General features: G+C 42.5%; 1 protein-coding gene across 9 annotated transcripts in view; it reads left to right on the top strand.

Annotated features, from left to right (window-relative positions):
* Nucleotides 1-13,999, top strand: part of REV1 (REV1 DNA directed polymerase) — a 121,815-nt gene that overhangs the window by 66,230 nt on the left and 41,586 nt on the right. For all 9 annotated transcript variants that reach the window (XM_050921595.1, XM_050921604.1, XM_050921575.1 and 6 more), the window contains 4 exons: nt 4,303-4,475; nt 8,766-8,868; nt 10,000-10,165; nt 10,790-10,992. In XM_050921595.1, the coding sequence (XP_050777552.1) occupies nt 4,303-4,475; nt 8,766-8,868; nt 10,000-10,165; nt 10,790-10,992 (645 nt within the window). The remainder of the gene's footprint in view (nt 1-4,302; nt 4,476-8,765; nt 8,869-9,999; nt 10,166-10,789; nt 10,993-13,999) is intronic.

The raw sequence follows: 13,999 nt of genomic DNA, 5'->3' as shown, positions 1-13,999 counted from the left end.
GAAGGGTTGAGAGCCACTGCCTTAAAGCACAGTAGGGAACTTCTAGTGCATGACAGAGTCTACATAGGCACTTATTGCATGGCAGACTTGTGCGTGACAGACTTGCACCTAAATGTTTGTTTAGGCAATCCCTCGGAACCTAACTTCAGCACCTAGAGTTTGAAACTTTGAACCCATGTTTCTACCAAAATTCTAATTTGATCACATTGCATATCATGCATAATTTATGGTACAAATTAAATTTAATATTAAGTAAGCCTTAATGTGTTACTTTTCACTTGGAAATCAGGAAAAGAAATGGGTAGGGGCCTCATGGCCAAGGTCTGGGAGCTTTTGTAATTTGCTGACTCTTGAGTGCTTTATTTCTCAAACTTTCTTGCATCAGTGTTGGGAGTTTTTCATTTAATTTCATAATATTAAATGAAATGCTACTAAATGCTGCATAAGGTAATTTGATCTGAACTGTGAAGCGGGGGATCCTTAAGTAAAACCATTGAATTTAGGTGCAGCTTGCCAAGGAGTATAGACAACTTTGGCGGTGATCCTCAGCAAAAGTACTGCAGCTGCTTTAGACTTAAGAAGTTCACTTGGAAGTTTAGAGCTGCAATCATAAAAGAGAAAAGTGAATGCTGAAATTGTGTAGAAATTGACCACTTAGGCTCCCATGCGTGTCAAGGAAAATCTTATCTACTGAATTTCTTCAAGTAGTGTCCCTGTTGGTGCTCCACTATAGGTTTATCTGTGCCGCTGTGCCTCTAATTGGAGATTTTAGGTAGCAATGTCCATTCAGCCTGCCCGTGCACTCTCCCTCCCTGGTGGTCTGCCTCAAGGCTGTCTAGCACTGAAGGAGCCAGCAGTTGTCCCTTCCTTATCTGTGTCCTTAGTATACGTAGTAGTTGTTTTTGTTTCTTTTGTTCTCCTTAGTAGTTAATGTTTCCATTTTATCCCCTTGGGATAAGAAAAGAACTTTAGCTTATGTTTCCTGCCCCAGGGGTCTTTAGAAGACTCTCTACGTTCTTTCAGTTTAAAAAAAAAAAAAAAAAGGCGAGGGAGGGGGGAATAAAAGAAGAGAGGAAAGAAGAACTTTCTTCTGCATTCCTCATTGCCTGAAGGTGATACCTCCCTCCCATGGGGAATGCCCAGCTTCTAGAGCAGGGGTTGGCAACCTCTGGCCCCCCGGCTCGCCAGAGTAAGCAGCCTGGTGGGCCGGACCAGTTTGTTTATCTGCCACATTGGCAGGTTCAGCGGACCGCGGCTCCCACTGGAGCCTGGGACGGCGAACCGCGGCCAGTGGGAGCCGCGGCCAGTGGGAGCCGCGGTCCACTGAACCTGCCTATTTAGCAGATAAGCAAACTGGCCCAGCCTACCAGGGCGCTTATCCTGGCAAGCCGCGTGCCAGAGGTTGCCGACCCCTGTTCTAGAGTTGCCTCTGGATGTCTGGGAGAGTCACATATCCCTCAGAAGTGCTCCCTCTGCCCCTAGTTAAAGCCAAGGTCTTGCAAGAAAAGGGAGCTGAAATTAAAACTCCTCCTTATGAGAAGACACTTCAGCCTCCAGGTGTTGACCCTGGATCATCCCTGGAGCCTTCAACTTCAAAGGGGTTAGAGTCACAGAAAGACCAGCAGATTCCTCCCATAAAGTCTAAAGAGAAAGGGCTCAAAGCCCCCAAACTGAGTCATTGGCCGGTCAGAGGGGTTCCCCAGTGTGGCCACGTTGGTACTGGCTGCTCTGAACCACGGTACCCAGAAACGTCAGGGTGCTTCTGCTACGAGCTCTGCTGCACCACCTACACGCACCCGGAGCTCAAGCTCTGAGGTTGTGGTAGTGCCCTCTAAGGACAAAGACAAACACTCTACCGCCTCTAAAGGAGCAGCACTGAAAAAACCTTCGGTTGGGTGAGACAAAGCTCCCATCTAGGGAACACTCTGCACCTTCACAACCATCGATACGGACAACATACCATGGACACTCCTCCACAGTACCAAGTGAGCCGATGGTACCGTAAGAGTTCCAGTACCCTAGAGACCTGACAGTTGGGAAAGAATCACAATCCCCATTATTTAGTGCCAGGATCCTGCTATCGAGCACATCCTGGCACCAGGAATCGCACTCAGCACAAGGCTCTATACCACCAATACCCCAGCCAGTGCCCCCCTTACTCGGTAACAAGTCTGACAGTGACCAGGGGGATGTCATTTCCCTGGTCTCTCATCATGGTCCATCATCACAATACAAGGGTCTTCCTCAAGTCCATCGAACTAAAAGTGATCATGGTATGGGCCGCCTTGGGCACTCCCACCACTCATCTTCCCCTCCCCATGGCTGTATTGGATTCCTTGAGCAACGTACAAATCCCAAACTTCACAGGCATTTAATGTCTCTCAGAAAGAGTCTGCCTGATGGTCTTCTGCAGTGTCACTGTCCAGAGCCACTGAACCAGAGGAGGAGGAAACTTGAGGAAAAGGAGGAAAGTCTTGAATGGGAAGCTACCTCTCCAGCAAACTTCTCCTTGTCTTTGCCAGATGAGGCTGTAATGCTCCTCCCCCCATCACTAGCTGATGATTTCAAGAACTTGCAAGGCCTTGCTAAGGTGGCAGACCAGCTGCAGATTCCCCTACAGGAGGTGGCAGATGCACATCACACACTGGTGGATATTCTGCACACCACCTACTCATCCAGAATTGCCCTCCCAATTAATGAGTCAATTCTAGATCCTGCCAAAGTCATCTGGCAGACACCAACTGGCAAGAGAGCTGACAAAAATTTCTGCATCCCTCCCAAAGAGGCCAACTTCCTGTTTCATCATCCACAACCCAACTCCATCATAGTTGATGTGGTTAATGCATGAGGCAAGCAGCATCATGCCAAGTCGACCCATGCAACTGTGATTGGAAAAGGCTACATCTCTATGAGAGGAAGGCATATTTGTCAGCGACACTGCAGTTTAGAGTCGCAAACTAACAAGCATCCATGGCCAAATATAATTGTATTAATGATGAGAAACTCAGTGCATTTCTGGAACATTTACCGGAGAGACAAAAGGAACAGTTTCAGGTGGTTGTCAGAGAGGGTCAATTAGTAGCCAGAACAGTGTTACAGACTGCACTAGACACACCCGATACAATGGCCAGCTCTGTCTCTGTGGCAGTGGTAATGAGACAATCTTGTTGGCTACAACTTTCTGGGTCGCCCAAAGAGCTGCAGACTACAGTGGAAGATCTCCCATTTGAAGGGCCCAAGCTCTTCGTGGAGAAGACAGACTCTTCTCTTCCCACCTTGAAGGATTCCTGGGCCACATTACACTCCCTGGGAATCCACTCTGCAGGACAGAGAACTTGGACCTCTGTCCACACTTTCACAGATCATTGTGCAATGGCTGGAGATTCATCCTCCGCTGCCCTCCACAGTACTCTCTGTAGTAACTGACTCTACTCCAAAGCCCCAGCCTTCCATGGAGAATATTGCTGTGAAGCCACTTATAGTGGAGTGCACCCACTGGGACACTACTCAAAGAGGGAGTTACCTTGTGCAATGGTTCTTCGACATGTTTGTCCCTATGGGTGCTCCATAACCCACCCTCCTCCCCTCTACTTCAGTATTTTCTATAAGGGACTTTGTGTAGAGAGGGAACTGAGAAGGGGTTCACCCTCACAGTGTGGATAGCCTCGAGACAGCATGGGCGGGAGCGCACATGTGCAGTCTGAACTGACACCGCTACCTAAAATCTCAGGTTAGAGGTGCAGATGTTCTTACAGTGGAGCACCCATAGGGAAACACATTTTACAAAACTATCCTTACTGCACAAGGTGAGTAACTTCCTCTTTTCAGGGTTCGTACTAGTTGTCATCAAAATCTCTTGAGTAAAACAACTTGAAGTTTGTGTATCAGGCTGTTCTTATGATGGCTCTGCAGAAAAGTGCAACTAATTTTTCAGTGTTCCACATCTCAAAGAAGTGTGATTTACCTCAGATGTTGCCAAAACATTCTCCTCTCACTACAAATGACAAAATAATATGAAATTTGTATCCTCAGATATGTCATACATCAGTATAGCAGTATGCATGCAGTGAAAATTCTCATATTCAGAGGCAAAAAAGAGGCACTTTTACCTATGAGTTTTCTTGCTATAGTCAGTTGACTGTGCTCTTTTTTTATTTTTAAAATCTTTATAGTGGATCCTTTAGTTTCATGCCAGAACTACATGAAATAAATTAATTTACATACTTCTAATTTTTAAAGACATTTTAGCTCTCTGCATCAGATGCATGACAGTGATAAAAAAACATTTTTTCTTCCGTTTAGCCTAAGGAAGCAGAAGCTTTCCTTCTGAGTCTTTCAGAAGAGATCCAACATAGACTTGAAGCTGCTGGGATGAAGGGAAAACGGTTAACTCTTAAAATCATGGTCAGAAAGGCTGGGGCCCCTGTAGAGCCTGCAAAATATGGAGGCCATGGAATCTGTGACAACATTGCCAGGTAACCTTGCATAGAATTAAAAACTTATCAATATGTAGGTATGGACCCACTACGCAGGGTGCTGAGCCTTGTGAACTCTCAATAAAACATAAAGGGCATTAAAGGTGCTCAGTGCCTTGCAGAATTGGGCTTTATATAGTATCTATAACTATATAATAGCTGCAGTTCCGTTCTCAAACTTCCTATATGTTTTGCTTAATATAGTCCAGGGGTCGGCAGCCTTTTAGAAGTGGTGTGCCAAGTCTACATTTATTCACTCTAATTTAAGGTTTTGTGTGCCAGAAATACATTTTAACATTTTTAGAAGGTCTCTTTCTATAAGTCTGTAATATTTAACGAAACTATTTTGTTTGTAAAGTAAATAAAGTTTTTTAAATGTTTAAGAAGCTTCATTTAAAATAAAATTAAAATGCAGAGCCCCCCGGACTGATGGCCAGACCTCGGGCAGTATGAGTGCCACTGAAAATCACCTCATGTGCCGCCTTCAGCACGTGTGCCATAGGTTGCCTACCCCTGATATAGTCCTAGGTGGCGGTCTTGTTTTCCTAAAGAAACATGACTATAGTTTAGGATTTTCATGCAAAAAATGTCTTAAATACATTTTCTTTCCTCTTGTAATCTTAGGAGTTTACAGACTAATATCTTTCCTTCCAGTCTCCTTTAGAAGGAGAAAAGCATCTTCATTGTGACGGTCATGAAATAAGCGGGGCTTGTCTGAACTGGATAGTCTTCCTGAAAAGGCTTAGATAGTCAAAATCAGTTTTGGAAGAGCAGCTGGCTGAAAATACCCATCTTGACACAATTTTTAAATTGTGTTTTAATTTTCTTCAGCGCTGTATTACAATCAGCAACACCATTCAGAGCACCCCAGTCTAATCTTTGTAATGATCAGCTTCCAATAAATCTTTTCAGGAATTCAGAGATTCCAGAAGGCTAATTACAAACCTTAAAGGCTTAGTCAGGCTTTATGCTTTTTTCTTGTTTTAAACAATAAAGTAACAATTGGTAATACTTACTGACACGCTACTACAGTATGTAGCACTAATTGCCTGCCAAATACCTATTAAAGTGTACAGTTCCATGAATTCAGCAAATCCTAAAATGAATGATTTAACCAAAAAAAAAAAAAAGTCTACGATAGTACACTCTCAAACTGATGTCGGTGAAGTATACTCAGAATAAATATTAATATTTGTATAAAAGGTGACGTTGAGAATATCCACCTGTTTGAATTATGCTGAAAATAAGATTAGATCTCAGAGAAGCTCTGGCACTCTGTTTGTGGAGCATAACTATCTGATGTAATACTGTTGTTGATATAGATAGAATGAAATAGGGTTTTTCCAAAGCTAATAGCCTCTGTTAAGTCTTTTCAATAAAGTAGAATGGCATGCTGTACAAATGCTTTACACAAATCAATTACTGCACAGATTTGTCCCATATGAAAAGTATTAATACTGATCCCTTTCATAGATGTATTGGGCAGTAGATCTAGAGCTAGAGGAGGAAGTAAAGTAGAAGAAGTGAGAAGCAGCAGAATCAATCAGTCTGAAAACGGAACTCATCCAGGATAAAAATGGAGAATATGGGAGAGGAAAGGAAGGAGAGCCAAATGTGTCCAAATTAGAAAGAAAGGACAAGTGACAGCTGCACTTACAGAAGAGGGGAGGAAAGGTGAACAGAACATACCTCAGAGGTTAGAAAGTTGTGAGGCATGTTGTTTATTATGTGTATTATTATAGCACTTATGAGCTTTAGTCTTTGGGCTAGCATCCAATTCTGTTAGGTGCTGTACAAATAGAAAACAAAAATATAGTCACCACACCAAAGAACTTAGAATCTAAGTATAAGACAAGACAACAGCTAGGTACAGACCAAGCAACAGAGACGTACAAGAGATCAATGAGACAATATTGGGAGAAGATAGTAGGTGTTAGATGAGGCAGGAGTGGGAAAGAAGGAGCTTGATGCCACCAGTACATCCTTCAGGGTTTGAAGGAAAGAAGACTGCGACTGAAATAGCATAGCTATAGACTCCTCTACATCTCTGGCTGCTATGTACATATTAGGATGGTCTCAGTAAAATGTCGATGTCTCACCTATGAGATCATTAATGTTAGTTAATTATTGAGGACAAAAATGTTTCTCCATTCCTCGCTATTAACTTAATCCAGAATTTTTTAAAATTGTTTTAGGGTATGTCTACACTACGGGATTATTCTGATTTTACAGAAACCGGTTTTTTAAAACAGATTGTATTAAGTCGAGTGCACGCGGCCACGCTAAGCACATTAATTCGGCGGTGTGCGTCCATGTACCGAGGCTTGCATAGATTTCCGGAGCGTTGCACTGTGGGTAGCTATCTCATAGTTCCCGCAGTCTCCCCCGCCCATTGGAATTCTGGGTTGAGATCCCAATGCATGATGGGGCAAAAACTGTGTCGCAGGTGATTCTGGGTAAATGTCATCACTCAGTCCTTCCGCCGTGAAAGGCAGACAATCATTTCGCGCCCTTTTTCCCTGGATTGCCCTGGCAGACGCCATAGCATGACAACCATGGAGCCCGTTTAGCCTTTTTTCACTCTCCCCGTATGTGTACTGGATGCTGCTGACAGATGCGGTACTGCAGCGCTACACAGCAGCTTTCATTTGCCTTTGCAAGGTAGCAGAGACAGTTACCAGCCCTATTACATCGTCTGCTGCTTTAGAAATTGGCGATGACGGTTACCAGTCCTGTTGTACCATCTGCTGCTGTCATGGGTGCTCCTGGCCGGCCTTGCTGAGGTTGGCCGGGGGCGCATGGACAAAAATGGGAATGACTCCCCAGGTCATTCCCTTCTTTATGTTTTGTCTAAAAATAGAGTTAGTCCTGCCCTAGAATATGAGGCAAGCCTACTAGAGAACCAGAGAGCACGGCCGCTCTGGGTCAGAGCCCCAGACATCCCACAGAAATGATGAGCTGCATGCCATTCTAGGGGGTGCCCCTGCAACAACCCCACCCGTTGCTTCCCTCCTCCCACACCCCTCCTGGACTACCGTGGCAGTTATCCTCCCATTTATGTCATGAAGTAATAAAGAATGCATGAATAAGAAACACTGAATTTTTAGTGAGATAAAATGACGGGGAGGCGGCCTCCAGCTGCTATGATAATCCAGGCAGGACAGAATCTCCAGGAGACAAAGCTTAAAGAAGGGAATGACCAGGAGTCATTTCCATTTTTGCCAGGCGCCCCCGGCCAACCTCACCGAGGCCAGCCAGGAGCACTCACGGGATGATGACGACAGTTATCAGTCCTATTGTACCATCTGCCATCAGGGAGAGGAGGGGAGGGGATACTGCTGTTTAGCGCTGCAGCACCCCGTCTACCAGCAGCATTCAGTAGACATACGGTGACACTGAAAAGAGGCGAGAAACGATTTTTTCCCCTTTTCTTTCATGGGTGGGGAGGAGGGTAAATTGATGACATAAACCCTGAACCACCGACGACAATGTTTTTGACCTTCAGCAGGGGCGGCTCCAGGCCCCAGCACGCCAAGCGCATGCATGGGGTGGCATGCTGCGGGGGACGCTCTACTGGTCCTGCGGCTTCGGTGGAACGGAGGTCTGATAGAACAGATTTGTCTCCCTATACAGCGATCAGATCCAGTATCTCCCGTATGGTCCGTGCTGGAGCTCTTTTTGAATTTGGGACTGCATGGTCACCCATGCTGATCGGCGCTCCACGCTGGGCAAACAGGAAATGAAATTCAAAAGTTCGCAAGGCTTTTTCTATCTACCGGGCCAGTGCATCCGAGTTCAGATTGCTGTCCAGAGCAGGCACAATGGTGCTCTGTAGGATAGCACCTGGAGGCCAATACCGTCAAATTGCGGCCACACTAACCTTAATCTGACATGGCAATACCAGTTTCGGCACTACTCCCCTCGTTGAGGAGGATTACAGATATCGGTATTAAGAGCCCTTTATATCGATATTAAGGGCTTCGTTGTGTGGATGGGTGCAGGATTAATTCGGTTTAACGCTGCTAAATTCGATATAAATGCGTAGTGTAGACCAGGCCTCAGACTGGTAATCATCTCTCATAAGTATTGATTTTAATCAATATTTCTATAGTGTATTTGTCCTAGTTTTCCTAAAAAATATTATTCCAGTTTTGTAGACTGAGAAATTACTTTCCTCTGTGGTATCAAGTAGTATATATTTCTTTGAGATGATGTCTGGAATTAATAGTGTAAAATCTCTTAACGATTTTGTAATGCATCTTTTCTTTAACTGTATTTTATTCTTTGCAGAACTGTAACTCTTGACCATGCAACAGATAGTGCAAAAGTAATTGGGAAGGAAACACTAAACATGTTTCACACAATGAAATTGAACATATCAGATATGCGAGGGGTGAGTTAATAAAACTAAGAGTTCAAGTTTGTTTTTTACATTTCCCTCTCTACATTTATATATTTTATGCAACTTTCTTAGGCTGCACAGACTTAGATTGACGTTAACAGGGTAATGTTTCACATATGATAAAGTACAACTTGACTATTTGTAAACTGGGTACACTTAATTCAGTAATCTTTTTAGAATAGAAATGTGGAAGCTCAAACATGCCATTTTTATAGAGAGTTTTCACAGTTTCAGATCACAATTACAGTAAAACTAATCGGCAGTGAATAATATCCTAGCTATGTAAACATAAAAAAAGTCGTAGCAGCCCCCAACCCACCGCCTATTTCATGCTCTGTGTCCTGTTGTACACTGCTTTTTAGGATTTTCCGTCCAAGATTTTAGGAAGGTTGGAGGTAAGCCTGCAAATGGTACCCAGGTGCACCATTGAATTGGGCAAAATAATTTTTAAGAATACTTCTGCAGTTTTGTTTTGGATATTATTTTGGACTAAATTAAAGGTGAAGGAAGCTTTTCTGGGCGGAAATGTATCTGGTATGAAAGTATGTTTGTTACTATTGCACTTTGTGGGAAACCCTGCCCTTGTGCACTTGGCATGGACCTTCACTGTTTGTCTGATACTCAGATGCTGAAGTGGTAAGTGTAATATAGATTAGATCAGTGAATTGGAATTAAAAAATAGTATCCCTCACTTGGTACATCTTTCAGCTGTCATGGGTACTTCTCTGAGTTAGTATAAATTTCTACTGCTGGTTGCAACATACATATTTGTTTGAGTTCGGGGAGTTTGTATAATTTTTAAAACCAGTATAAGTTATATAAATGGTTCATATCGTCCTGTTGAGACACACCTTTTCTTTACTTTACCCCCAGAGAAATGAAGAAGGGTGGCACTTTTGTAATTTCTTAGCTGTTGACTTTGGGGGCTGATTTTGTTTTTTAGTACTTGCAAAATATTTTTCCTTTAGTAATAATTGGATGGGTTTGGTTAGGAGGGTTGGGGGAGTTTATATATTACAAAATACTCCATTAAATTTACGTCTGCTTAAGTTGCCCTTATTTGCTACTGTTCTTGACTTTGTGATTACAAATAAGGATACAAAATGTGTTTTTTGTTTTGAGGTTGGAATTCAGGTGCATCAGTTAGTTCCCATCAATAAAACCACTTCAGCTGTTTCCTCTCGCTCATCAGTACCATCTGGACATTTACCTGGGGGATCACATTCAGTTATCGATCTTCTCCATGTTCAGAAAACTAAGAAATGTTCAGAAGAAGAACATAAAGAAGGTCAGTAACTACTTACGCTAAGCAGTCTGTTCCAGCTTGTATTTACCTGTGACACGCTGAGTACATTTTCCAGACCTGAAGAAGAGCTCTTTATAAACTGGAAAATTTGTCTCTCTCACTAACAGAAGTTGGTCAAATAAAAGATATTATCTCACCCACCTTGTCTCTCTAATGGCCTGGACTGACACAGCTACAACAACACTGCATGCTTTAAACTGCCATGGTCAGTTGTATTTTGGTTTGTGATAGTATTGGCTTCCTTTAAGAAACAACTCCTATTTAATTTGACTTTGCGTCTGAACATTTTTCAACAGAAATTCATTTCAAGTTATATAAGCAATAAGACTTTGCTTGCATGTTTTGCTGATACATCCCACCTAAAAAAGAGGGATGTATGGATTAGTTTAGAATCAGAACTTCTGCAAAATCTTGAAAAGCTAGCTGGATAATTAAGGTAGATATGTAAAGTAGAAAAATGTTCTCACTAACCATTCCCATAATTGCACAAATTACCAAATGTTTTTCAGTAGAAGCATAGAGTAACTAAAATTCCATATCGTGAAAAGTAATTTATTTTTGAACTGTTAAGATAATTTTTCTATATATTGTTTTCTACATTTATAGTGTTTGTGGCTGCTATGGATCTCGAAATATCATCTGCATCAAGAACATGCACTTTTCTGCCATCTCTCACTACCCATCTGACATCTGGTCTCAATCCCGTTACCAGCAAGGCTGAGTCTGCAGTTAAATGGAATGGTTTACACACTCCTATCAGCGTAAAATCAAGACTTAATTTAAGTATTGAGGTTCCTTCACCTTCCCAGGTAAATGTGAGGGGTATGGAACATCTGATAAATATTTGTTCGTAATTACTGTTCAGGAATGCAGTTTCTATTTTTGGTGGTAAATACCCAACAGGAAAAACTGTCATCCTTCCAGTATTTTTCTTCCTTTTACTGTGTCAGGGAATGGAACTGGGACTAAAAAGGAGAAGATACTCCAAGATCAGGTGTCATGGTATAATTCCCCACTCTGAAGCTTAGCGTCCAAAAGATGGGGTACCAGCATGAATTCCTCTAAGCCACTTCCACCCATCTGGCTCCAATCTCCCCCGCCTCAGTTACAGTTTTGGGCTTCCCATCTAGGATGTACCTTTCTGTTTCTTCAGGAACACCCTCTAAGAACTGCTCCAATTGTATTAGGAGGTGCATGTCGTCCAGAGATTTAACATTGGCTCCTGATATCCAGGCATTATAATTCTTTCCAATGTGGTAGGTGTGTCGGGCGAATGACACATCTGGTTTCCACCTTAGGGCTCTGAACCTCCAACGGGCATGCTCAGGTGTTAGCCCCATTCTGATTCTGGCCTTGGTTTGAAAAAGTTTATAATTGTTCATGTTCTCCTTAGGCATTTCAGCCGCCACCTCTGGTACGAGTCCACTGAGCAGTGGCCTCAGCTCTATCATGTACTGGTCTTCAGAGATGCTGTACCCATGGCAGGTCCTTTCAAAATTTTCTAGGAAGGCCTCAGTGTCATCACCTGTCTTGTAGGTGGGAAATTTCTTGGGATGTGGAACAATAACTGGAGAAGGGTTGTTAGGGTTGACTGGAGGATGCTGCCTAGCCTGCGCTAATTCCAGTTCATGCTTTCTCTCTCATTCCTTCTCTTCCTTCTCTCTGTCTTTTATCTCCAGCTCTCTCCTGTGAGCAACCTCTCTTTCTCTTTCTCTCAGCTCCATTTCTTTTTTTCTCAGTTCCATCTCTTTTTGTTTTATTTCTAGTTCTTTTTGTTTCTTTTCCATGTCTCGCTTGTGGTCTGCGTTTTTGATTTGTACCTCTGCTTCCAGTCTTGCCCGTTCCTGTTTCAGGCATCCTTGGAACTCATGGTTCCTGCTTTCTTGTGCTGGGGCGCCCTCTGCTGTTTACTGCATGAAATGCTGCTGCTCTGTTGCCTCCTTAGGGTTGCTTAGCAACAGTGTGTTTTTTTTAACTCCTACCTAGCTATTCCCGACAGAGTTAGAAAAAAAAAACATTCATTTGCAAATGTGTTTTGCTGGTATATGGTGACTCACAACTGGAGTCCCTTTGTTTAACAAAGATCCTTGTTAAACCCTAATGCCTTTGCCTTCAGAGTACTCAGAAGGGAGAGACCAAAAAAAACTTGCAGACCTTTGCTTTTAAAAGCAATCTCCTCTAGCCTGCTTTACACACAGCTAGCAGGGAAAGAGAGAGGAAAAATCCTACTGACTTTTGCTTTTAAACCCAAACCTCTCAGTCTGCCTGCAGATAGCTAGCAGGGAGAGAAATAAAAACCTCACTGGCTTTTGGATTCTATCTTATCTATCTATCCCAGACGCTGCACACCATGTCATGGTATAATTCCCCACTCTGAACCTTAGCGTCCAAAAGATGGAGTACCAGCATGAATTCATCTAAGCTTAATTACCAGCTTAGAACCTGTAGCGCTGCCACCAACCAGGAATTCCAGTGCCTGGTACACTCTGGTCCCCCCAAAACCTTGCTTGGAGAACCCCAAGACCCAGATGCTCTGGATCTTAACACAAGGAAAGTAAACCCTTTCCCCCACTGTTGCCTCTCCCAGGCTTCCCCTCCCTGGGTTACCCTGAAGATCACTGTGATTCCAACTCCTTGAATCTTGAAACAGAGGAAAATCCACCTTTCCCCCTCCTTCTCTTTCCTCCTCCCAGACACTTCCTGAGAGAGAAAGTAATCCTAACACAGAGAGAAATTAGCCTCTTTCTCCCCACCAATTCCCTGGTGGATCCAGACCCAGTCCCCTGGGGTCTCAACAGAATAAAAAACAATCAGGTTCTTAAACAAGAAAAACTTTTTAATTAAAGAAGGAAAAAAACAGTAAAAATTATCTTTGTAAATTTAAAAAATTGAATAGGTACAGGGTCTTTCAGCTATAGACACTGGGAATACCCTCCCAGCCTAAGTATACAAGCACAAATTAAAATCTTTTCAGCAAAATACCAATTTGAACTTCTTTCAGCCAAATACACATTTGCAAATAAAGAAAACAAACATAAGCCTAACTCACTTTATCTACCTAGTACTTACTAGTCTGAACTTATAAGAGCCTGTATCGGAGAGATTGGAGAGAAACCTGGTTGCAGATCTAGTCCCTCTGAGCCCCCAGAGTGAACAACCACCAAGAACTAACAGTACACACAAAAACTTCCCTACCTCAAGATTTGAAAGTATCCTGTCCGCTGATTGGTCCTCTGGTCAGGTGACAGCCAGGCTCACTGTTCTTGTTAACCCTTTCCAGGGAAAAGAGATATGAAGCACTTTTGTTCTATTAACTCTTACTTATCTGTTTGACATCAGGGTATTGAATTACCCTACACCCAGCAATTCTAAAGCTCTTTAAAGAAATACAAACCTTGGCTTTCAAAATCATGAAATTCTGAAAACTTAACTCAGTTACAAAACTTTATTGTGTTAATACTAGTATATAATAAAAATGTCAATACTCTGTTAGGAATTTAAATATGTATTTTTTTAAATTCTGTAGTATGTGCTGAGCTTTAATTATTATGTTATTAATAGGGACTATTTTCCATATAGGCTAATTACTAATGAACTATCAAAGGGGACTTTTACAAAGTACCATTTATGTTTTTCATGAAGGTAGAGCTCTTAAGCACTGTTAGTATCCTTTTGTTATAATCCTGATATTCACACCTGCTCATCCTAATACCTGACTAGAGCTAAATAAGAATTCTGCTCTGTACAAGGTTACACTTTACCGTACTCATTAATTAGTAACACAACTAATTCAAAAGGTTCAAATGACACAGTTCA

Source organism: Gopherus flavomarginatus, chromosome 1 (genome assembly GCF_025201925.1).
Source record: "Gopherus flavomarginatus isolate rGopFla2 chromosome 1, rGopFla2.mat.asm, whole genome shotgun sequence".
Lineage (NCBI taxonomy): Eukaryota > Metazoa > Chordata > Testudines > Testudinidae > Gopherus > Gopherus flavomarginatus.
This window is presented reverse-complemented; position numbering and strand designations above follow the sequence as displayed.